At 44.0% G+C, this 24440-nt stretch overlaps 1 protein-coding gene and 1 long non-coding RNA gene across 8 annotated transcripts; one reads left to right on the forward strand and one right to left on the reverse strand.

Moving 5' to 3' along the window:
- Nucleotides 1-1428: 1428 nt before the first annotated feature.
- On the reverse strand, nt 1429-24249 carry LOC130397346 (E3 SUMO-protein ligase ZBED1-like). Of its 7 annotated transcripts, XR_008899991.1 has the most exons (7): nt 23864-24249; nt 18262-18573; nt 17078-17697; nt 16895-16952; nt 8652-8773; nt 8445-8519; nt 1429-1962 (listed from the first exon to the last, which is right to left on the reverse strand). XR_008899991.1 is itself a non-coding variant. In XM_056604848.1 (5 exons), the coding sequence occupies exons 2-5, from the start codon at nt 18527-18529 to the stop codon at nt 8766-8768; spliced, it is 954 nt and encodes a 317-aa protein (XP_056460823.1). In that variant the 5' UTR covers nt 18530-18573; nt 23864-24249; the 3' UTR covers nt 8334-8765. The 7 variants fall into 7 exon arrangements, 3 of the variants coding, with proteins under 3 accessions (XP_056460823.1, XP_056460821.1, XP_056460820.1); XR_008899979.1 differs by having other exon boundaries at nt 8445-8773; XR_008899973.1 differs by lacking the exon at nt 1429-1962 and adding an exon at nt 6146-7872 and having other exon boundaries at nt 8445-8773.
- Nucleotides 4303-6022, forward strand: LOC130397717 (uncharacterized). Its single transcript, XR_008900306.1, has 5 exons — nt 4303-4666; nt 4745-4788; nt 5036-5100; nt 5187-5267; nt 5482-6022. It is a non-coding gene; the product is annotated as an uncharacterized LOC130397717 (long non-coding RNA).
- Nucleotides 24250-24440: the final 191 nt, after the last annotated feature.

Below are 24440 nucleotides of genomic sequence, written 5' to 3' on the forward strand. Positions count from 1 at the left end.
GGACTTATGCGAGTACAACAAACAGAACTATTTAGTCATCTCTGACTACTATTCACGGAGTAGAATAGTACACTATTCACTATTTATTGAGATTCTCCATATGCCCACCACCACTACCGTCCAAGTAGTCACAAAACTGAAAGCTACTTTTGCCCGCTATGGGGTAGCAGACGAAGTGGTCAGTGACCATGGCCCACAGTTTTCGAGTGAAGAGTTCAAACAACTGGCCCGTGAATTGGACTTCACACACGTCACATCGAGCCCACATCATCCTCAAGGCAACGGGCACGCCGAAAGAGCAGTGCAAATAGCAAAAGGGATCCTGAGACAAAAGGATCCTCTCCTGGCACTCATGTGTTACAGATCTACTCCGTGCAGCAGCACTGGGGTAAGCCCAGCAGAACTCTTAATGGGCCGCAAGATTCGAACCACTCTGCCTACCCTTGAAAGCAACCTACAACCCAGACGGCCTAACAAGCAGAGTATTGCAGCCAAGGACGCATCAGAGAAGAGGAAACAAACCTACTACTACAACCAACGCCACGGAGTGAGGAACCTTCCAACAATAAGGGCAGGGGACCACGTCCTCACCAGACTGGACCATCAAAAGTCCTGGGTCACCCCGGCTGTGGTGACTGCCGAGAGCATCACACCGAGATCCTACCTTGTGGAGACGGAGCAGGGAGCCAGACTTCGCCGCAACCGTCGCCATCTTCAGGTGGTGCCCAGCGTGAGGTCTACAACATCGGGTACACTGAGTCCTCCACCAGAGCAGCCGTCCAGTGACCCGGGGAGAAGCCCTACAACGGTTGACACTAACATGGGCGCAGTTGCTGATGGCCTGACTCAGACCAGGTCAGGCAGGGTCAGTAGACCAGTTCAGAGACTGGACTTGTGAGCGTTCGTGTCAACTGGACACTTGGAAAGAAAGAAAAGAGTTCCGGAAATGTATATCAAACTGTGCACTGTGATACATGTGATTGGTAAGATTGCATTGAGTTCCAACAATGAAAAGTGTTCCATCTTTAATGTGAAAAGAGTTCCAGAAATGTATATCATACTGTGCACTGTGATACATGTGATTGGTAATATTGCATTGAGTTCCAACTATGAAAAGTGTTCCATCTTTAATGTGAAAAGAGTTCCAGAAATGTATATCATACTGTGCACTGTGATACATGTGATTGGTAATATTGCATTGAGTTCCAACTATGAAAAGTGTTTCATCTTTAATGTGAAAAGAGTTCCAGAAATGTGTATCATACCGTGTCGGAATGTATTGGTTGGTTTTACATTGAGTTCCAGAAGGCATACACATTTTCCTAGTTTGGTAATAGAATTAACAGAATAGTGCTTTATTAATCGATGATGTTCCTAGCCAATGTTGATAATTTCAGTGTTAAGATCGTAAGAATCTCAAGGGGGAGATGTAATAGAATTGTATGATCACGTGTGAATGACGTAACCGATATACGTTGTTACGGAGCACGCATGCGCGGACGCGGACCGAAAGTAAAGACGTTGATTTAACTTGGACCGATGTGTGGACGTCTTTTATTATAAGTAACCGAATACTTTACAATGGGTAGACAACAAATTAAAATTAACAGGGTAAAACTAAATAAATTATAATATATATACAGTAGAGAGGGAGAATCTAAAAAGAAGCCGCTGGAGGTGTCCCAGAAGAGCAGAGTAGAGAGAGATGGAGTTGGGTGCTTCGGGAAGAGGTCTCAGAAGCGGCCTTGGAACAAAGTTGTGGCAGCCTCCTTTGGTACCAAGCAGGTTGTGGCAGGATGAGTGAGGAGGTTGGGACTTTGAACTTAATGTTAGGGTCATGTCTTCTGTCCATGACCCTCTTGATAAGATGTCCGATAAACTGGGTGGTGTTTGGCGTTAAGATTGTTTTCAATATCCATTGCTTGGACTTCTTGCAGTACACCTGTTTAAACCGTGGTTCACCTGTAAATGACAAGGAATATGATTACACAGAAAATCGGAATGAAGATTTGTCTAGTACAGTGATTCCCAACCGGGGGTACGCGGACCCCTAGGGGTACGCGTGAGTATTGCAGGGGGTACGCAGAAAGATTATAAATTAGCCTACAAAAATGACAAAATTAAATTATGAATTTTAATAAGCCCATAAGTCTATTTTCGCATCCGCAATGAACATTTCTTCCTCAGTGATTGTAAGACTACAATGCACATCATGAAAAATGGCGACATCAGACCTATGCTATGCGTCAGACGTCTGTTGCGCTTTAAAAAAAAAGGTTCACGTTCTTGCTGCGGTTGCGCGCGAAGCTAGCTAACCAACGTTAACTGCAAACCGACTGTAAACATGGATGCATGGCTAGGCAGGAGTAAACGTCCAGCTACCGCTACCGCCGCCCCGGATGCGGGCACAGGGGAGCCAAGTGAAAAAATGAATAAAGAGACCACTACCAAACACCGGCAGTACAACGAGAAATACATTTTGTATGGATTTAATTGTACATCGTCTGATCCACCTCAGCCTCAGTGCTTTTTTTGCGGTGAGGTCCTGTCAAATAATTCAATGAAACCAGCCCATCTGCAGCGTCACCAGAGCACCAAACACAGGGGAAATGTAGGTAAGACCGATGAATTTTTCAAACGAAAAATGTCTGAATTCAAGTCAAGTCATACTAGCCTACACTAAAGAGAGCAGCAAATGTGTCAAGCAAAGCATTGGAGGCCTCCTATGCTGTGTCATTACTTGTGGCTAAGTAAAAAAAACCACATTCAATTGCCGAAGATCTGATTCTCCCTGCCGCTATACTTTTGGTTGAAATTATGCTGGACAAGAAAGCAGCAGATGCGCTGAAAACCGTTCCATTACCAAACAACACAGTCTGTCGTCGGATCGATGATATGGCCACTAATATGGTTGAGCAGGTGGTCAATAAAATGAACAGAGCAGGTCTGTTCGCTTTGCAGTTAGATGAAATGACGGATGTGAGTGGGGAGGCTCAGCTCTTGGCCATTGTGTGCTATAATGAAGAGTCGGACATACATGAGCATTTTCTGTTTTGCAAGAAGCTGACGGGACAGACAACCGGCGAAGAAATATTTCAGTTGATTGACAGCTTTTTTAAAGATAACAATCTGGAATGGAAGTCATGCAGTCACATCTGTCCTGATGGCGCGGCTGCAATGACTGGGAAAGTGCGTGGGCTGAATGGGCGTGTCATGATGGTGAACCCCGAAATCAAGTGGAATCACTGTATTATCCACAGGGAAGCTCTCGCAAGCAAAAGGATGAGCCCTGAGTTAAGTGCTGTTATGGATGACGCAGTTAAGGTGCTTAATTACATTCAGTCCAGGCCTATGAATCACCGATTGTTTCAGAGTCTTTGTCAAGACAGCGGGGCAAAGCACGATCAGTTGCTGCTTCACACGGACGTTCGCTGGTTGTCTCGCGGCAAAACCCTACGGAGGCTTTTCGAATTTCGCATCGAGGTGTCTGCTTTCTTGAAAGAGCACTTGCACCCTCTTGCGGTTGTTTTTGAGAACACAGGCTGGAATGCACGCCTTGCATATCTTGCCGATGTCTTCTCCAAGCTGAATGAACTCAACCTGTCACTTCAAGACAAGGACGCACACATACTTAACATGTATGACAAAGTGAATGGATTCATACATAAAGTCACCTTGTGGGAGAAGAAATGCAACAATGGAGATGTGAGCGGTTTTCGACTCGTTGTTACCCATCTTGCCACCACTGATGCTGAAAGAAATCCTTTAGTCAAAATCATCAGAACACATCTCTCCAAACTCCAAACTGACTTCAACCAGTACTTCCATGACATCGAAGAAAAGTCAGAGCAACTGGACTGGGTGAGGAACCCCTTCAGAGGGACTGAGAGCAGCAGCAGCCTTCCTGCCAGACTGCAGGAAAACCTGGTGGATTTGTCCTTTGATCGTGTGCAAAAGATGGCACATGCTGAAAAGTCACTGAATGAGTTTTGGTGTGAAGTTGAAAAGGAAAATCCTGAGCTGGGGAAATGTGCATTAAATTAACTATTGCCTTTTGGATCAACTTACATGTGTGAAGTGACCTTCTCAGCCCTGACTCACATCAAAACCAAGAAGAGAAACAGACTGAATGTGGAGAGCAGCTTGTTGGCGGCTGTTGCCACACTGCCCCCAGAACTGTCAAAGCTTTTGAAAGACAGGCAAGCGCAAGTGTCTCATTAAACGGAATAAAAGGTATTTTTTTCCACTCACAATAATTGTATATGGTATTATTTAAATGAGCAGGTGGATATAAAGACAAAGGGTTAAATATAAGTACACATTAAGGCGAATAATCCACATGAGAGAGGGGGTACTTTTAACATGGAAACCAGCTCAAGGGGTATACTGGTCAAAAAAGGTTGGGAACCACTGCTCTAGATTGTTTATTATGATTTAATGAAGTGTTCCTATGTGACGCTGATGGGCCCTGGTTGCTGCTAAATGCTTGTTGAAAGTGCATTGTGCACTTTTTGTATGTAGCTACAAAATGAGGGTGGATATCACTTTATAGTTTATAGGCATTATATACTAATAAGAATCATTGACAAATCACATTCCCCTTTTACCACCACAGGACGCACCTCACCAGTATCAGAGCAACAGCTGTGGGGTGTTTATGCTGATGGTGAGATGCATTATTTTCAGAAATTATGACTGATGACTAGTTTGCAAAACAACTAACTCATTTGTATGTTAATTTCAGTACGCAATGTATTCTACCCTCAAAAGCAATATGATTTCAGTGAGGTGAGTTCTTTCAAATCTCAATCAGATGTGTAGCATGAAATATAAGGCTTTTAATAATTTAGTCATCCTTACTGGAGGCTACAATTAACATGCATCATAGGTCATACACATTACTTTGTCTTCAGGTACTGCACTTACGGGAGGAGATGGCTACATCTTAATTTACACTGCCATAGTACACTGCTAAACAGTACTGTAACATGGATTTGTATCAGGCTATGAAGTCATTTAAAGCATAACTTTTCAGGGGGACATGCTCTCTATCAGGAGGTGGTGGTGTGGACAGCTGTTGGAGACCTTTATGCTTGAAAGGTTTATATACTGTGTCCATGTTGCTATTTACTTATTTTTTGTGCTCACGAAGATCGTAGCCAATACACTTGTCTCTCTGTCTCTAGCCCTGCAGAACTAGCTGGCTCCTTCTCACACTCTCCATCTCCCCATCTCAGTCACACCTTCCAATCACTAAGCAGTGAAAGGTATTACATACTATGTCCATACTTTTCTATTTACGTATATTCTCTCTTGCTCTTTCTCAGACTTTTGATCGATCAGTGATTGCCTTTTTGTTTAATGGTGTGGGTAGTGTTGGTCTGGGCTTGTGTGATTGAATTGAAGGTTGATTATAATCCCTGTTTCTCTCCCTCTCTCTCGCTCTCCTTCACTCTTTTTCGGCTCTCTCGCTCTCTCTAGCCCTGCAGGACTAGCTGGCACACCAAGCTCACCCTCTCCATCTCCCCATCTCAGTCACACGCTCCAATCTGGCAAAACAGAGGACAGGCCATTCTTACCACCCGAAGTCCTTCAGCAATTTGTACAAGAGACGCTGAGACTGGACATGGCGATGCTTGGCGTGTTCAACAGGGTTTCAAACACATTCCGAGAACTAATCAAGCCTCTCCATCCTTCCATATATATAAATGACAGTTTGGCAGGGGACATTAAGCTTAATAAAGACAATCTCATATACATAACGGTTAGAAAGATTTACAACAATGCAGGCTGTGGCAGTGGCCTTGCGCTACGCCTCAAAGGCTTCTCAAAAAAGAAGAATTGGCCAAGCGCACCTCTGGTACTGAGGCACGTTGCATATGGCAGGTTTGTCATAAAAGATGTCTGCCTAGCATAATGTTCTTTTATTACTCCTTTTTCGTTTTATATGGGACGTCATTTTTTGCAATCCCTTTCATTTGTAAATGTACATACTACTGTAGTAAATGTATCTGCCCAGAAATGCTGGTATTTTATTACTCCTTTCTTTTTTGTTTTTGTGACAAATGCTATACGATGTATAACATACATTTGTGCCTACGATGTATGTTGTAAGGTTAATTGTTAGAGCAATTACTGTATTTTGTCTTTATTGAAAACATTCAGTGGGAAAAGTAAGTGAACACTTGGAGTCAAATGGTCTACTGTTTGAGCCTTCATAGTGTCTGGTGGTAACTGGATTTGAACTGCATAATGTCCCAAGTGTTATTTTAATCTATTCATTATTTAATTTGGGCATATTCTTAAACAACTATATCAAACATCTCACTTATACCTAATACCCTACCTATACTAACCCAGAAGATAATGAACATGAGATCATGGAGCCTCCCTGTAATGATCGTTTTGCATCAAGTTTGATGCAAAGTTTGGGCCGAGATCCGACACATAAATGTAAGCTAACATTCTGTAGGCCTAGCTGGCTAACGTACCCGTATTACAAGATCGAAGAAGAAGGGGGCGCTAACGTCAGTTCTATACTGCCCATACTACTAGATCGACGAAGAAGAACTGGGCGTTCCAGCCTGCGTAAACGAGAACGCCGGGGGGGCGTTTTAGTCTGCGTGAACGAGAACGCCCACGACACGGGAACGCCCATTTGTGTCTGTGTCTGTCTCAGATGATATTGGTGTGTGTAGAGGGAGAGAGAGAGAGAGAGAGAGAGAGAGGGAATATAAATATTCCATGTTATGTGCTTAATTTAAGGCGTTTATGCTGCAGCCAAGAAAGCCTTGTGAGAACTGGGCGGAAAAAATTGTAGCCATGGGTGCAGACGGTGCAGCTGTCAATCTGGGACACAGAGGTGGAGTGATAGCCCTCCTTCAAGCAGAGATTGGGTCCTTCATTGTCTCATTCCACTGCATGCCACACAGGTAGGTTCCCTTTTACCATATCTGCCATACATATTCATTCTCCAAAGTGTAATTACAATTTAAAACAAATATATCTATTTTCTGTAAAGATTGGAGCTAGGGATGTTGAGGGTGCAAAGAGAGGTCTCCATGATTGGGCAGGTGTATGACCTGTTGCACCTCATCTGGAAAACATACCACCTAACCCCTAAATCAATGAGGGAACTCAAAGCACTTGGAGCTGAACAGTCACAGTGAATGCACCGAGTGGAGTGAAAGGGACCAGGTGGCTGCCCCATGTGTCCCGGAGTTTGAGGACCTTCCTAAAACCAGGGAAGGATGGTAATTCCCCTGGCCAGTTTACAGCCGTGTATGTGCACATGGAGCATCTGGCAGGTGCCTCGGCCAGTGCAGATAGCTGGCAGAGCAAAGAAGGTAAGTATTATCTTATCTCAGTGTTTTGTGTTGACATATATATCAATTATTGAAAACATTTTAACTTAACGTGTTTTATGAGTTGAGAAACAGAACTACATATTTGCAGGTCAAAGTCAGCATGGAGGATGGGACATGTGGCATTTTGCCACTTCCTGTCAGACCTTTTCTCTTCCATCAGCAACTTCAGCCTGCAGCTTCAGAGAAACAATGTAATCCTACCTCAGGTAAAGAAGAGAGAAAAAGGAGGCCATAACATGTTCTGTAATTTACTTCAGTAGATTGTAGTTTATGTAGTAAACTGTAGTAGTATATAATGTATTATACTGTAGTAATAAAACTGAATGTCCCCTTAACATGTTGCTTATATTAAGAATACAACTGTCTTCCCAGGCTGTTAGTGGCATCGAATCTCTCTTGGCTACCATAGAAGCTATGGCAGCTAGCCCCAAACCTGATGGTAAGCTGTCTGAGTTCCTTGCAGCCATGAAGAAGCAGCGCCAACAGAGAGGAGGAGAACCTGGGGCTGGGACGTTCAAGTATCAGGTACACAATATATACTCTATATAAAATCTAATGTATATTTCATGTTAATAAGATGTACATAGCATTTTAATTTTGCATGCTTCACAGGAAGTCACGCTTTCTAAAGGTGAAGCTGCAGAGCTGGCAGAAGGTCAACCAATCAGCCAGTGTGCTCCCAGACTGCAAAGAGCCATTTTGCTGACCTGTGAGTCCACAGTGAAACACCTGAAAAATAGATTTAGCAGCCTACTTGGTGAGTTGTTGTATTTTAGCATTATATCATAGGCACAATGACATGTTTAGAGCACTGTTGAGAGGCCTAGCCTTTTTCTGTCTGTCTTTTTCTGATAGAAGAGAACACAAAGGATGCACCAACAGCCAAGGCAGTGAAGTGTTTCAATGTCTTCAGCCATGACTCTGGCCTGGCCAGATAATAGGCTGGAGCTCCTGAACCATGGTGTGGAAGAGGTGAACTTTCTCCTACAACACTTCTCCACTGTCCTGGACAGGTGATTTTTTCGTGTGCTATCATATTTATGTTGACATAATAAATTAAATCATGTTGATACAGACCTCCTTGTTCCTGCCATTCTTCCATCTCATGCCAGGAATGGCTGCAGCAAAGAAAAGGCCAAAGAGGAGTTCCAACTGATGAAAATGACGATAAACACGTCATTCAAGGACAAAAGCTATCTTGGACTGTGGCAAGTCATGACGACAAAAGAGCCCTACTGCTCAGACTTTGCGGTAGGCTCTGTTATCTGTAGTATCAAAAATTACATGATCATTGTCACTGTTGACTTGGTGATTTGGAAAGTTGGTTTGATCACCACACTTCGTCTTTTGCAGAATATCCTACACCTGGTCCAAATCATGCTGGTGCTCCCAATCTCTTCAGCAGTCTGTGAAAGAGGCTTCTCGTCAGTAAACAGAATCAAGTCAGATGTTAGATCAAGCCTGCATACTGAAACTGTTGAGGACCTAATCCGTATTAGTGTTGAGGGGCCACAACTGGAGGACTATGATGCCAGGCAGGATGTTAAGCAGTAGTGGTGCAACTGTTCACGGGTTTCCCGTGATCCGTACGGATCAACCATCACGGTTCGGGACGCAAGTGATCCGCGGATCGGCTGATTAAAAAAAAAAGTTGTGCGTTGACGTGATCAGCGCATGTTTAGAGGACAATTCCGGTATTAACAACATCATCAAGTATCGTAGCGAAATACAGTTTCTGTTGTGTTTTATTTGGCGTTCCGTAAATCCCATTGAAACGTAAACCGGAACCGGAACCAGACGTCTTTAGGTTTGGTTGTAGTCTTTTCGCGTATCAACAGTAGGGCTAGAACCGACCGAGTCTCCCAAACGAAATCAATGGATTTACAAAATGCCAAATAAAACCCCAAACTAAAAAAAAGAAGATAAGGATGTCTGCATTGCCTTGGGAGAGTGTAGACTCTAAACTCCCCAGGCAATGCAGACATCCTGAATTGTAAATCCAGGGTTAGGGATTATTTACTATCCTAACCATGTTAAAAAGAAGAAGGAATAATGCCTCAAATTGCAAATTTTTTAAATATTGACCATGCTTAAAGGAAGCAGGATTATTGCCTAATTTTTCACTTTATTCTGTTTTTACACAGTTATTTTATTTTAAATTTGACTTTTTATTTAAAGTCACATTTGTCTCGTTATCTTTATTGTTGTTGATCCGAAAATGATCCGACCCGTGACTCAAAAACCGTGACCCGATCCGAACCGTGAGCTTTGTGATCCGTTGCACCCCTATTAAGCAGTGGTTCTCCCAGGGTAAGAGGAGCAGAAGGCCTAACTATATGAGCTGGTCCCTAGAATGAGATGAATTGCAGGGAAGAAATGAATGCTGCTTAGTTCAAGTTCAGTTTGAATTAATGAGCTTTAAGTTTATAAGTTATTTATTACGTAGTTTTTAAGTTACCAGTAAGTTCGATGTTCAGAATGTTATGTTCAATATATGTTTAATACAATGTAACAGTATTTTTGTACTGCGGCTCATGCAGGGAAGCTTGAATTCAGATTAAAATATTTTGCAAACATCAAGTTTGGGTCATTGTCAATCTTTAACTTTCATCAAGATAACACATTAATAACACGCTATACAAAGGAAAATATGGTGCTACCTAATTTGTTTTGGTGCTACTAAATGAAAAGCTAGGTGGCACCTGTGTATGTGCTTGTGTGTGTGCTCCTGTGTGTAGCTCATCTGTGGGGTTACTTAAAGGTTTTTTGCCAGAAATACCAGCCTGTTAACATGATCAGGTTTCAGAGATGAGCGCAAGCAGGTAACTATATTTCCGCTTGTGCTAAATACTCGCTCTGAAGAGGAACTTGTGGCAGGAATACACAAGTATTTCCTGGCCAAATGTGAAAGACGTGGGTACATCCTTTTGGCATCTCTCCACCCAACCCTGTCTCGTCAAAATTACGTTCCCATAGAACTATTCGGCATTCTCAATTACGTTTGTCATAAAACGTATTTTGTCCGCGATTACGTTTTATTGAACGTATTGCAAATACGTTCGTCCTCAGCCTATTTTTTGCCATTCATTAACCTCTAGGATTATGTTTGGTTGAAACGTATCCCAGATAGGTTAAATGTCAACGTATAGCACATTATTGTCATTAAGGCATATCTCCCTTTCAGGGAACGTTTCATTTAACGTATTTTGTCTGAAAAACGTATCTTGGCTGTGGATACGTGTTATTGAACATATCGCAAATACGTTCGTTGTCAACCTATTTTTTGCCATTCATTTACCTCTAGGATTATGTTTGGTTGAAACGTATTCCAAATATGTTAAATGTCAACGTATAGCACATTATTGTCATTAAGGCATATTTCCCTTTCGGGAAACGTTTCATTTAACGTTATTTTGTCCCTGATTACGTCTTATATTGCAAATAGGTTCGTTCTCAACATTTTTGTTGTTATTTATTTAAGCTACCTCTTGGATTACAGGCTACATTTAATTGAAACGTATCCTTAATAGGCTACGTTAAATTTCGATAACACATTATTGTCAGCATATAGGCATAGGTCTACCTCTCGGGGAAGCGTACGTTTGATTGTAATGTTAATAGTCCAACGTTATATCAACATGTCACAAGAGGAGAAATTAGCTGCTGACGGGGTAACTGTAGGAGCGGGGGTTGCTTTGTTGATTTCTATATCTAGGGCTATAGCTGCGGTCAAAGCGGGAAGTGTGCATTGTCTGGGCGGCTGCCTGAACTGAGCTGCAGGAAATTATGTTCACACGTTTCTTCATTCATTCATGAAGGCTATACCGGTGAACGGTGACGTCAGACTCACGCCCACCTACAAACCAATCAATGTCCAGTATCAGCCTGTCCTCTCGGAAAATACGACCACGTTGGTTTGTTCCGCCAAAGATTACGACCCATTGGAATTTATCCAAAACGAGCGAACGAGGCCCTCTACATGTGCGGGGAACCCTTTCTCATCAAAATTACGTTCCCAGAGAACTATTCGGCATTCTCAATTACATTTGTCTAAAAAACGTTTTTTGTCCGTGATTACGTTTTATTGAACATATTGTAATGACCTCGCCGGTGACATAACGATGTCGAGTCATTAGTAATTGAAGGAACTTTTAATGGACCAAAACCAGGTCACTGAAACCCGTAACCAACGGCAGAAATCCCACCCAAAACAAACCCCGGTTACCCCGGCAACCCCCAACACGGTCTCACTCACGTGCAGGCCCCCACCCTCGTGTTCTTCCAAGGCCCTCCCCCAGCTGACCTAATGATTCCCCCCCACACACACACACACAAGCACACACAAGCACACACACGCACGCACAGACACACAGACACAGACACACACACACACGCACACACGCACACGGTGCATTTCGCTGCTAAAACAACAACAAAAAAATATTCCCTCAAATAGTATTACTTTCAAAACGTTGGCCAAAATGGCCATTAATATCATTTTTTATTTGGGATGCTTCTAGGACATTTCGGGTGGATTTTGAACGGTATGTGGGGGGCACGTTTTTTGCAGGACCTGGCAACCCTGCGCTGTTGCCCGAGATCTGGATCCACCCCGGTCTCCTTTTGACCTTTTGACCCCAGACTTCTGGGGGAATAGCTGAATCAATTCATTAGTCAATCAGAAGCATGTAAATATCTTCACAGTGGCGTAAGAGGACGAACAAGGTGTCCTTCAACATCTACGCTTCCAGGCGATTGCAACGGTGCCACACATGAGCATATTCGAACATGTTTAATGGTAGTAATTAGCTGTCGAAATTGGAGGCCTTAATCAATACTGAGCAGCTATTGATTTGCTTCCCGATAAAGATTAGTCACAAATGACATGTTATTTAGCATCTACACGTTGAGCTGAGTCCAATGACACCAAGAACGACACTCTAGCTAATGGTAACATGTATTTTACATGGTACACCTAGGTCTAGGACATGATCTTGGTGTAGCAAGAGGCCGAGCTTGATCTCATTGGACTCAGCTTAACGTGTAGATGCTAATTAACATGTAATTTGTCAAAAATCTCCATCGGGAAGCAAATCTATAGCTGGTCATTATTGATAATGTGTGGCACTGTTGCAATCGTCTCGAAACGTAGATGTCAAAGGACACCTTGTTTGCTCTGTTGCACCACCGGGAAGATATTTTCATACTTCTAATGGATTGATTCATATTTTAAGGTTCTCGGAGTGAGACTTTAAGTGGCTGCAGCAGAAGTGTTGAGACGAAAGATGATATCAAGAGATTTATAGAATATTCCCATTCACATTATGATTCTTCGTCGTAACATCCGACCAAACATCCTTTACATTCACAGAGCAAAGATTATGAAAGTCCAGGCTCAGCAAGTGCTCCATCTCGTTGCACCTGCACCCAGCGGCTCGCTTGCAAGATTTTGGCCTGAAGTTCTTCCCAGACCTATACCCTAACAGTCCAATATGCATATCTGAGAATCAGGCCTCTCTTCAATAATGACAAAATGTAATGAGAGAAATACAGATTCACTTTTTGTTATCTCATAAGCGGCATGGTGCCGGCTCCTTTCGACCTTTTGACCCCAGACTTCAAAGAGGTGGCCACAGGCCAGCGCTGTCTACACACATTAAGCCACAAATGTACACCTCCATCCTGCAAAAAATGGAGCCTAGAAACTAACCTCTGTCTTATGTACATTGACTGTACTGTTGGAGGTCACGCCCCTTTTCCAGCCTTTTCGAGATAGCTAGGGATGCTAAAATGTTTACACACATTTTCCGGGGCCCCGTGAACGACATATCCGAGATTTGGAGTTCTAGCCCTTAGAGAAAAAAAGCTTTCCCAAATGGAGTGTCATTTGGACAAAGCCCCTCAGAAGTGTAGCCTGCAAGACCTAATGGTTCAGAATGTGGTGGAAAAACAGTTTTTGAGATAGGAAGGTCCTACCGCCCTGAAATTTTAATAACTTATTCTAGGGCCTAACTGGGACTTCCGCACCGAAACTTGGCCCGGTCGGACCCCGAGGGCAGGAAGGGGGGGCCCTTCCTGCCCGAAACTTGGCCCGGTCAGACCCCGAGGGCAGGCCCCCCCTTCATGCCCTCGGGGACCGACCGGGCCAAGTTTCGGTGTGGAGGTCCCAGTCAGGCCCTAGAATAAGGTATTACAATTTCAGGGCGGTAGGACCTTCCCATCTCAAAAACTGTTTTTCCACCACATTCTGAACCATTAGGTCTTGCAGGATACACTTCTGAGGGGCTTTGTCCAAATGACACTCCATTTGGGAAAACTTTTTTTCTCTAAGGGCTAGAACTCCAAATCTCGGATATGTCGTTCACGGGCCCGCGGGAAATGTGTGTAAACATTTTAGCATCCCTAGCTATCTCGAAAAGGTCGGCAAAGGGGCGTGACCTCCAACAGTACAGTAAATGTAAGACAGAGGTTAGTTTCTAGTCCCCATTTTTTGTGGGATGGAGGTGTACATTCGTGGCTAAAGGTGTGTAGACACAGCTGGCCTGTGGCCACGTTTTTGAAGTCGGGGGTCAAAAGGTCAAAAGGAGCCGGCACCACGCCGCTTATGAGATAACAAAAAGTTAATGTGTGTTTCTCTCATAACTTTTTGTCATTATTAAAGAGAGGCCTGATTCTCAGATATGCATGTTGGATGGCTAGGGTGTAGGTCTGGGAAGAACTTCAGGCCAAAATCTTGCAAGCGAGCCGCTGGGTGAGTTGCAACGAGATGGAGCACTTGCTGAGTCATTTCCTGTAGTGCTGGAGCCACAGGTTGAAGCGTATGCGTCCTTTGAGACCCCCTTTGATATATAAGAGACGCTATACAGCTTACTTAAATGTTGTCGACTCAGTCACCTATTGCATCACTTCCTTTAGGGCTTCGGCCTCCTAATTGATCATTGTAGTAGGCTATAATTGAATGCCCTCTTTCATATATATACCTCCACCACTGGGACGTGGCAACAATTCTCCAAATCCATATGGGGAGGGGGGGGATGCTTGTGGACAGTAGGGGTTTACCCTAGACATAAATAGGAAGTAAAATCAGGAGAAGGAATGACCTCTCACAAATATTTATTGAATAAATTGTTTCAAATAACCCTCCCTCGTTAAATGAGCTTGGTGTTTTGCTTTCAAAAAAAAGTTATAGAAGAAGTCTAAACTGCAGAAAATAAACACATCCAAGCTGCCTTTTAAGGATACCTTGGAATAACTGTCTATTTTTCAACGATCGGACCCTAGTTTACGACAAAAACAACCCAATTGACGGCAGCTCCTTTGCCGCGTGGTTTTTAGAGTTATTAGAGGGGCGGTCGATAGCAACCACCATAGCAACCATGACGGTCAAGTGACTGGATTCAGCCCCGTTGAAAAAAATAGAATACCTCCCTACACACTCAGTAGTAGATTAATGATTTTTAAATTATTATTATGACCATGAAGTCTTTATTTGCATGGGTTTACATTTCGTTGTGTAGCATGGAAAAATCTGAGAAACACTCCCATTCAGAATGCATTGGTTTACACTTCGTTCTTTGGAGCACGGTTATTTTTATTGATTTATTTATTTTCCGTTTTTGAGGAGTTGAGGATTTTTCTGCAATAATCCAAAATCCAATGGAAAACCCGTTGGCTTTTTGTCAAGGGAACCGAGGGCGACGCTCACTTCCGGGTTTGCCAACATACGTCATCCCTCTCCACCACTCTATACTGTAAAAACACATGTTCAAGTTGAATGATAATGCATGAATTTATTCTTTATTCTGCCATAGTAACATGGTAAATAAATGGCAAAAATAGGCTGAGAACGAATTCGTATTTACGATATTGTAGCGACCCTGGGACAATTAAATTGTTTGTGTGTTATGTGTTGCATTGTATTTCGTTGTCCGTTATGCCAGTTGTTCTGTGTGCATGTATTGTAATGTTCTTCTTGTCAATCAGTGTGAGGGCGAATCATTAGGTCAGCTGGGGGAGGGCCTTGGAAGAACACGAGGGTGGGGGCCTGCACGTGAGTGAGACCGGGTTGGGGGTTGCCGGGGTAACCGGGGTTTGTTTTGGGTGGGATTTCTGCCGTTGGTTACGGGTTTCAGTGACCTGGTTTTGGTCCATTAAAAGTTCCTTCAATTACTAATGACTCGACATCGTTATGTCACCGGCGAGGTCATTACAATATGTTCAATAAAACGTAATCACGGACAAAAAACGTTTTTTAGACAAATGTAATTGAGAATGCCGAATAGTTCTCTGGGAACGTAATTTTGATGAGAAAGGGTTCCCCGCACATGTAGAGGGCCTCGTTCGCTCGTTTTGGATAAATTCCAATGGGTCGTAATCTTTGGCGGAACAAACCAACGTGGTCGTATTTTCCGAGAGGACAGGCTGATACTGGACATTGATTGGTTTGTAGGTGGGCGTGAGTCTGACGTCACCGTTCACCGGTATAGCCTTCATGAATGAATGAAGAAACGTGTGAACATAATTTCCTGCAGCTCAGTTCAGGCAGCCGCCCAGACAACGCACACTTCCCGCTTTGACCGCAGCTATAGCCCTAGATATAGAAATCAACAAAGCAAAGCGCTCCTACAGTTACCCCGTCAGCAGCTAATTTCTCCTCTTGTGACATGTTGATATAACGTTGGACTATTAACATTACAATCAAACGTACGCTTCCCCGAGAGGTAGACCTATGCCTATATGCTGACAATAATGTGTTATCGAAATTGAACGTTGCCTATTAAGGATACGTTTCAATTAAATGTAGCCTGTAATCCAAGAGGTAGCTTAAATAAATAACAACAAAAATGTTGAGAACGAACCTATTTGCAATATGTTCAATAAGACGTAATCAGGGACAAAATAACGTTAAATGAAACGTTTCCCGAAAGGGAAATATGCCTTAATGACAATAATGTGCTATACGTTGACATTTAACATATTTGGAATACGTTTCAACCAAACATAATCCTAGAGGTAAATGAATGGCAAAAAATAGGTTGACAACGAACGTATTTGCGATATGTTCAATAACACGTATCCACAGCCAAGATACGTTTTCCAGACAAAATACGTTAAATGAAACGTTCCCTGAAAGGAAGATATGCCTTAATGACAATAATGTGCTATACGTTGACATTTAACCTATCTGGGATACGTTTCAACCAAACATAATCCTAGAGGTTAATGAATGGCAAAAAATAGGCTGAGGACGAACGTATTTGCAATACGTTCAACAAAACGTAATCGCGGACAAAATACGTTTTATGACAAACGTAATTGAGAATGCCGAATAGTTCTCTGGGAACGTAATTTTGACGAGACAGGGTTGCTCCACCATGTCAGAGGGTCCTCCTCAGGATCTAGTGTCTCAGTGTGGAAATAAGACTGGATCTCTGAAGCAATGGCTTGGTCCTGTTGTGGAGGAGGCCCTGCAACCTTATCTGCAGTGACCTTGAAGAAGCTGGCCAGGTCCTTCTTCCTCTTCTTACCTGCACCAGCATCCTCTGCATCAGCAGGCAAAGCAGCCGTTTCATGCGGGGCTTTCTCCTTAGAGGCAAACAAAAAAAAGGGAATCATATTTAACAATTGTGTGTTAATATTACAATATTTGTAAACACATAAATGACTTTGTCTGATATTATTATAATAATTATTGTTATTATTATTATTACCATGGCATTCATCACATCCCTCATCTCCACTTTCAGTCTATCAACAATGGATCCACGGACGTCTTCGTCAACGTACTTTAGCTTGAATCTTGGGTCCAGGGCAGAGGCCACATCATGTAGCTCTTGGGTTGTTCGGTCACTGTATTTGTCATTAAGATATGTCAGTATGTTGTGTTTGATTGTTTTTGCAAGTGGTGTGTCATCCTCCTGGTCTTTTAAGATCGAATTGTTGAAGAGGTGAAGGGTTGGTTTCACAAAAGACACACTAACATATCTCTCTCCTGAAAGTGCATCCGTGAACACAACCAGAGGGCTTAGCGACTTATTAACAGCTTCTAGAACATCCACGTCCTGCCAAGAGAGTGTGAGATGTCTGAGTTTCCTGTCATTGGAAAGGACCTGAGCAATGGCCTTCTGCTGCTCAAGGACCCTCTCAATCATGGCCTGCCTGGACCCCCATCGGGTTGGACATTCTGTCTTCAGGGAGTGTTCAGGCAGATTCAACTGCTTCTGCACCAGTTGAAGCTCCCTCTTTTTTTTCCAGCTGTAGGAGAAACTGCTGACCAGTTTCTTGCAGACCCCCATTGCACGGCTGATCCTTGGATCCTTCATTGCGTTCTCTAAAATAACAAAAATAAAATAAAAACATATTTAGTATCACATTAGCTAAGAGCACTTTAAAAATCACAATAAATAGTCCTACAATCTCCCATATTTTAAGAGGTACAAATTTATTTGATTAAGTTTGAAATCAAAATGTGTGTCCTTTACTTACTAGATCACACAATCACAATCATGAGGCAACACAAGCGTGAACTAATCAAATTGCCTTTCAAGCAAAAACGACAGCACAGCACTAGCCAATCAGATCACGTTTATGGACACTCCTTAAGAGCGCTAAGCTAAAAATAACGTTTTACTTTTTATGCTTATATTTTTATAAAGTTACTGAGAAATAGCCACTGTACATTGTAAAAACACCTATTATTGTAACACTCATGGCATTTTTCGCATAAAAACAATCAAATTGCCTTTCATGCAAAATAAGACAGCATAGACAGATCACGTTTATGTTCACGTCTCAAGAGCGGGAACCGAAAAAAAAGATGGTAGATTAAGAGCGCAAAGCTAAAAACAAACTCATGGCATTTTTCCCATATTAAAACATATTTGCTAGTACTCACCTATGGCCAGGTGGAGTCTGTGCCCGAAACATTGGAGCCTCAACCATCCGTTGACCTCAACCGCAAGCTTTATGTTAGCGGCATTGTCCGTGGTGATGCAGACAAGCTTTCCCTCTGGTAATCCCCATTCCGCCAGAGACTCCCTCAGTCCAAGGGCGATGTTCAGTCCAGTGTGGTCTTCGGGCATGAACGCAGTTTGGAGACATCTTACGTTCAGACAGAATTCTGAGTCGATGAAGTGCAGGGTCAGGCTGATGTATGGCTCCATAGTACGGCTAGACCAGAGATCGGTCGTCGCTGCGAAGTTGTCCGCTTTGGACACGACACTACATTTGAAACTTCTTCTCTACATTTTAAATACATATTTGGCAGAACCACTCTGCTAAAATGGTGCCGAGATGGCAAAGCATACCGTGGGTCAAGGGCGTGGATTAGCTTCTTGAAAGCGTCTCCTTCAACTGTACTGATGGGTTGCATATCTTTAGCTAAAAAGTGTCCAATTGCGTCCGTTATCTTCTTGTGCTTTTCTGAATTTGGCGGATACGGAGTCGAATTAAACAGTGTAGATGGAATGGATTTCTGACTAGTATGTCAGAAATCCACTCCTCATCTGCGCCAGCTCAAAGCCACTGGTCGTCGACTGGAGCGACTCTACAAAAAGACTCAACTCACTGTACACCGCCAAATGTATTCGGACCATCTCCATCACTACAAGAATGCCCTCACTACTGCCAAAACTTCATACTACTCCAACCTCATCAACACTGGTACAGGCAACAGCAGAGTCCTCTTCTCAACAGTCAGCCACTTACTTCAGCCTCCTAAATCTCTCCCTCCAGACATTTCCACCACCCAATGCACTGCGTTCCTTGACTTCTTCAGCTCTAAAATCAACACCATTCACCAACAACTGGCCTCATCTCGCACCCCCTCTGATGACCCACCCTGGATGATCACCTCTGGCCAACCTCTCATCAGCTCCCTCTCTGACTTCACCCTAATAACAGAACAGACCGTTTCAGAACTCATCCGCAAAGCCAAAACCACCACCTGTCAGCTCGATCCTCTTCCCACCTCCCTTGTCAAAGCATGTCTTCCGTCCATCTCCCCCATGATCACCAACATAATTAACTCCTCCCTCACTACTGGTACTGTACCCCCCACTCTGAAGCTGGCTGCCATCACTCCCATCCTGAAAAAACCTGGTGCTGACCCAACTGACCTTAACCATTACCGGCCCATCTCCAATCTCCCTTTCATCTCCAAAACACTTGAAAGGGTGGTTGCCGCACAACTACAGTCCCACCTCGACACTAACAATCTCCACGAACCGTTCCAATCTGGCTTCCGTCCAAAACACAGCACTGAAACAGCCCTAGTCAAAATCACCAACGACCTCCTCCTTGCAGCCGACTCTGGATTACTCACCATTCTCATCCTCCTCGATCTCAGCGCAGCATTCGACACCATCTCCCACCCTCTGCTCCTGGACCGCCTAGCTGGTATTGGGATCACTGGTGCTGCGCTCTCCTGGTTTACATCCTACCTCACCGGCCGTCAACAATTTGTTCAACTAAGCAACCACAAGTCTGGGTGTTCAGGTGTCTCACTGGGTGTCCCCCAGGGGTCAGTCTTGGGTCCACTCCTCTTCACCACTTACCTCCTCCCGCTGGGCACACTCCTCCGTCACCATGGGGTCCATTTTCACTGCTACGCTGACGACACACAGGTCTACATCTCCACCAAACCCACCGCTGCCATCCCCCCCACTTCCCTCATCACGTGCCTGGAAGAGATCCGGAGCTGGTTGAGCAGGAACTTCCTGAAACTCAATGGAAACAAGACCGAGGCCCTGCTCATCGGATCCAAATCCACCCTCACTAAATCACAACACACAGCTCCACACCAGCTCCACTCATAATTATCGATGGATTCCCAGTACCCTTCTCCTCCAAAGTCAAGAGCCTCGGCGTCATCCTGGACAACACCCTCTCATTCGCACCCCATATTCACAACATCACCCGGACTGCATTCTTCCACCTCCGCAACATCGCCAGACTCCGCCCATCACTGACCCAATCCAGCACTGAAATCCTAGTTCACTCATTTGTCACATCACGCATAGACTACTGCAACGCCCTCCTCACCGGACTCCCCACCAAACTCATCAACAGACTGCAGATCATTCAGAACTCAGCCGCCCGGATCATCACCCGCACCAAATCATCTGACCACATCACCCCTGTCCTCATTCAACTTCACTGGCTCCCAGTACACTACCGCATCCAATACAAAACCCTATTCCTCACCTACAAAGCTCTCCACAACCTAGCCCCCAGTTATCTCTGCGACCTCCTCCAAGAATACACTCCCTCCCGCTCCCTCCGCTCAACCTCTGCTGGACTACTATGTATCCCCACATCACGACTCACTTCAATGGGTGCCCGGTCATTCAGCTGTTCAGCACCCAGGCTCTGGAACTCCCTCCCCCCACACATAAAACAGTCAGACACCATTACAACCTTCAAGTCACAACTCAAAACTCACCTGTTCAAACTCGCACACAACGTCTAACTGATCACTGTTTTGATTGTTTTTTTGTTTTCTTTGTCTTGTTTTTGTTTTATTTATTTCTTATTGCTTATGTTTATTTATTTATTTATTTATTTTTTCCACAATGTCTTGTTTTTTTTTTTTTTTTTTTAAAATGTATGATGACTATATGCTCTGTAAGGTGACCTTGGGTGTTTTGAAAGGCGCCTCTAAATTAAATGTATTATTATTATGTGTTGATGTCGTGGTCTTATCTTTTTGTTTTCTAATTAATTCATCGTGAATAACTATGTGTTTCAGTCTCAAATGGTTCAACAAATTAGTGGTGTTGCCATGCGGTGCAGCTATCACCTTATAACATATCCTGCACATTATGTGGTGCTGCTCCTCGTCAGTGACTTCAAATCCGAAGTGCTCCCACACCATAGAAGTAGTTTTTCCCCTTTTCACGATCAAACGATGCTGTCCTTCCTCTGCCTTTTTTTTTTCGAATAGAGCTGTTTTTTCTGTTTTTGCTAATGATTCAATGCTGCTTGTTTTGAAGAATGCTGCTTGTTAGGTAGGCTAAAATCTTCAACTGACAAGTGGCATGATGAGAGGTATATGCCGTTGGCAGGAGGTGGGACATGCCAGTGAGCCGCCAATCAGCAGCGTAGACCGATGACAGCCAAATGCACTGACGAATGACTCGACTCTAGGACAGGCTTGTTACCGCCGCCATGTAGACAACGGTCCCAGCATTTCTCCATAGCAAAGTTAAAAGTCACAAAGCCATAACAAACACACGGCTAATAAAAATCATATTGTTGTTAAACAGAAATACATATACAAGATGTACATGGCAGTTCTGCCTTAAAGAACTCTTAGTTCTTTAAGGCTTTAAAATAACTAAAACTGAAACTTTAATATTCCACACGGTAGGTCTACTCCAACATGTCTGTCAACAGTCGATGCTGCTGATTGGCGGTTCACTGGCATGTCCCGCCTCCTGCCAACGGCATACTTCCTGAGGCAGCACGCCTGTTAGATTGTACTCCCTCTCGCCGCGTTGAATGCTTTCGCATGCGCGTCTCTTTCATAAACTTTCATAAACTCTCTAGGCCTACTGTAAAACGGAAAATGTCAAATAATCGTTTCAACTCGATTATACGAGTTTGGAGATCGTTTGACCCCAAAATCGATATCGCGATCGACGCCCGGAGTTCAGAAAATTTAACTTTCAACGCTCCAACACGTGACGCTTAGCCACGAGAGCCAATCAGCGTGGAGCTTGACCCGACGTCACTGGCAGAGAGTAGTGACCCTTGCACAGAAGCATACGGCCGACATCTTTCTTTATTCTGGGTGGAAATAGTAACATAGTTACGCCATTAAATGCGTTTATGGAAACATTTTTAGCGAGAAATGTGCATTTTACTTTCATAATGTTCGCTCGGTGAATGTGAAGGATGTTTGGTTTGATAGTTATGACGAAGAGTGAACGCTCCGTTCACTTGCATGGACAGAGTCTCTGGTTGCTAAGCAACCTCAACGTCTTGGCGGACTATTTCTCTGCTGATCAACACTACGAATGCTGGAAACACACCAGACACACCATGTGAAGTTATTTAACCCGATTATCGTTTATTTATGAGTCCTTAGCCAAAGTGAAGGAGTTCAAGTACCTCGGGGTCTTGTTTGCGAGTGAGGAGACTATGGAGCGTGAGATTGGCCGGAGAATCGGAGCAGCGGGGGCGGTATTGCGTTCGCTTTACCGCACCGTTGTTACGAAAAGAGAGCTGAGCCGCAAAGCAAAGCTCTCGATCTACCGGTCGATCTTCGCTCCTATCCTCACCTATGGTCATGAGGGTTGGGTGATGGCCGAAAGGACGAGATCGCGGGTACAAGCAGCCGAGATGAGTTTTCTCAGAAGGGTGGCTGGCGTCTCGGGATAGGGTGAGAAGCTCAGTCATCCGTGAGGAACTCGGATTAGAGCCGCTGCTCCTTTACTTAGAAAGGAGTCAGCTGAGGTGGTTCGGGCATCTGGCAAGGATGCCCACTGGGCGCCTCCATTAGGAGGTGTTTCAGGCACGTCCAGTGGGGAGGAGACCTCGGGGAAGATCCAGGACTAGGTGGAGAGATTATATCTCAACACTGGCCTGGGAACGCCTCGGGATCCCCCCGTCAGAGCTGGTCAATGTGGCCCGGGAAAGGGAAGTCTGGGGCCCCCTGCTTGAGCTGCTCCCCCCGCGACCCGACCCCGGATAAACGGATGACGATGAGATGAGATCGTTATTTATATCCGAGATTATTTCATCTAACCCGATCTAAACTCTATCATGCACCCAAACACGGCGGCGTTTGGGTTTCCTACCTCGGACTCTAGCGCAGCCACAGGCGCGTTGGGCGCGTTGAACCATTTTTGTGACACACAATGATCAAGCGTCAGGTTAGGCGCGCGTTATCCAACGCGAGTAACGCGGTTGGTGTGGCCGTACCATTAGTCGATTGATCCATGATGAATGCAACAATTGCCTCGCAACTGGCTGTTTATATCTAGCCGGTGCCATGTTTGGGAGTGTGTCTGTGCTGTAAAGCATTTTCGAAACTACAATCTGACTACATTTTCGAGGATACTTCCGCTGCGTCACATCCTGATTGTGTCGGTCCGAACAGAGCAAGTTGCATATGCGCTTTTTCACTGGAGAGGCGACATGGGTAAATGACACACCCACCAATCGACCCAGAAATGGATGCAGAACCATCAGCATAACTCTCAACCTGCATACTTAATGTAATTTTGGCGAAAAAAGTTGCATAGTGGGTCTTTAAAAGACAACACAAAACAACCCAGAACAAGCGGCTATAAACAACCACAGCCGCATCTGTTCAGGTGTGCCCTGCTGTCCCTGGTACTGGTTCTCAGCGTTAACTACTTCCTTTGATTGACCAATGCAACTTATTCCAGCCAATCAATCAAGGCTAAATTGGAAATATAATAACACAACAAATAATAAAGGACTGCTCAGGGAACAGTAATGCCGCACCGGGAGGTGTGTATTTTACTCACCCTATTTGCATAGGAAGGCCATTCTCCTCTTTCATGGTGGCGAAGTGGTCAATAAGTAACCCAGGGAAGGTTCAGGGAGCAGGAATCTTTGTCAAAATGAAGACATGGCCAGCAAAATAGTAGCTTAAGTTTAGCGCTACCAGCTAGCCACTCGGTGCAGACATAGCTCTCCTCATTGAAAGTGCGATAATCACTCTTCTTTCTCTCCACACGCAGCTGAATCTTAGGCATTGGCCTGCCGCCAGATTTATTCTTTAGTTGCTGCATGTGGCAGTATGGTTCAATTTTACTAAATATTCTAAATCTCGACCCTCCATAACTCCACTTGCTTATACGATAATATGATAAAAAAAATTGCAAACGTGCTAATCTCCCCCTATTTGTTTACGTTGACGTTGATGCTTTCATTTGATTGGTGTGAAGGCTTCCCTTGGCACACTGCTGACTAATCACAGGAGGATCAGTGTCATGACGGTTGCCTCACCTGATTGGTTAATCCTTTTTTCTCACCAAGGGATGCCATCCCATGGGACATACAGTGTGCAATGTCGTGTTTTACCTCGTATTCAGTATTTAA

Source organism: Gadus chalcogrammus, chromosome 2, assembly GCF_026213295.1.
Source record: "Gadus chalcogrammus isolate NIFS_2021 chromosome 2, NIFS_Gcha_1.0, whole genome shotgun sequence".
NCBI lineage: Eukaryota > Metazoa > Chordata > Actinopteri > Gadiformes > Gadidae > Gadus > Gadus chalcogrammus.

Coding starts and splice junctions, on each gene's coding strand:
- LOC130397346 (XM_056604845.1), bottom strand. CDS start 18,529: ATGGAGCCATACATCAGCCTGACCCTGCACTTCATCGACTCAGAATTC. Junction 17,698..18,261: donor CAGACTCCACCTGGCCATAG/GTGAGTACTAGC, acceptor TTGTTATTTTAG/AGAACGCAATGAAGGATCCA. Junction 16,953..17,077: donor GGGATGTGATGAATGCCATG/GTAATAATAATA, acceptor TTTGCCTCTAAG/GAGAAAGCCCCGCATGAAAC.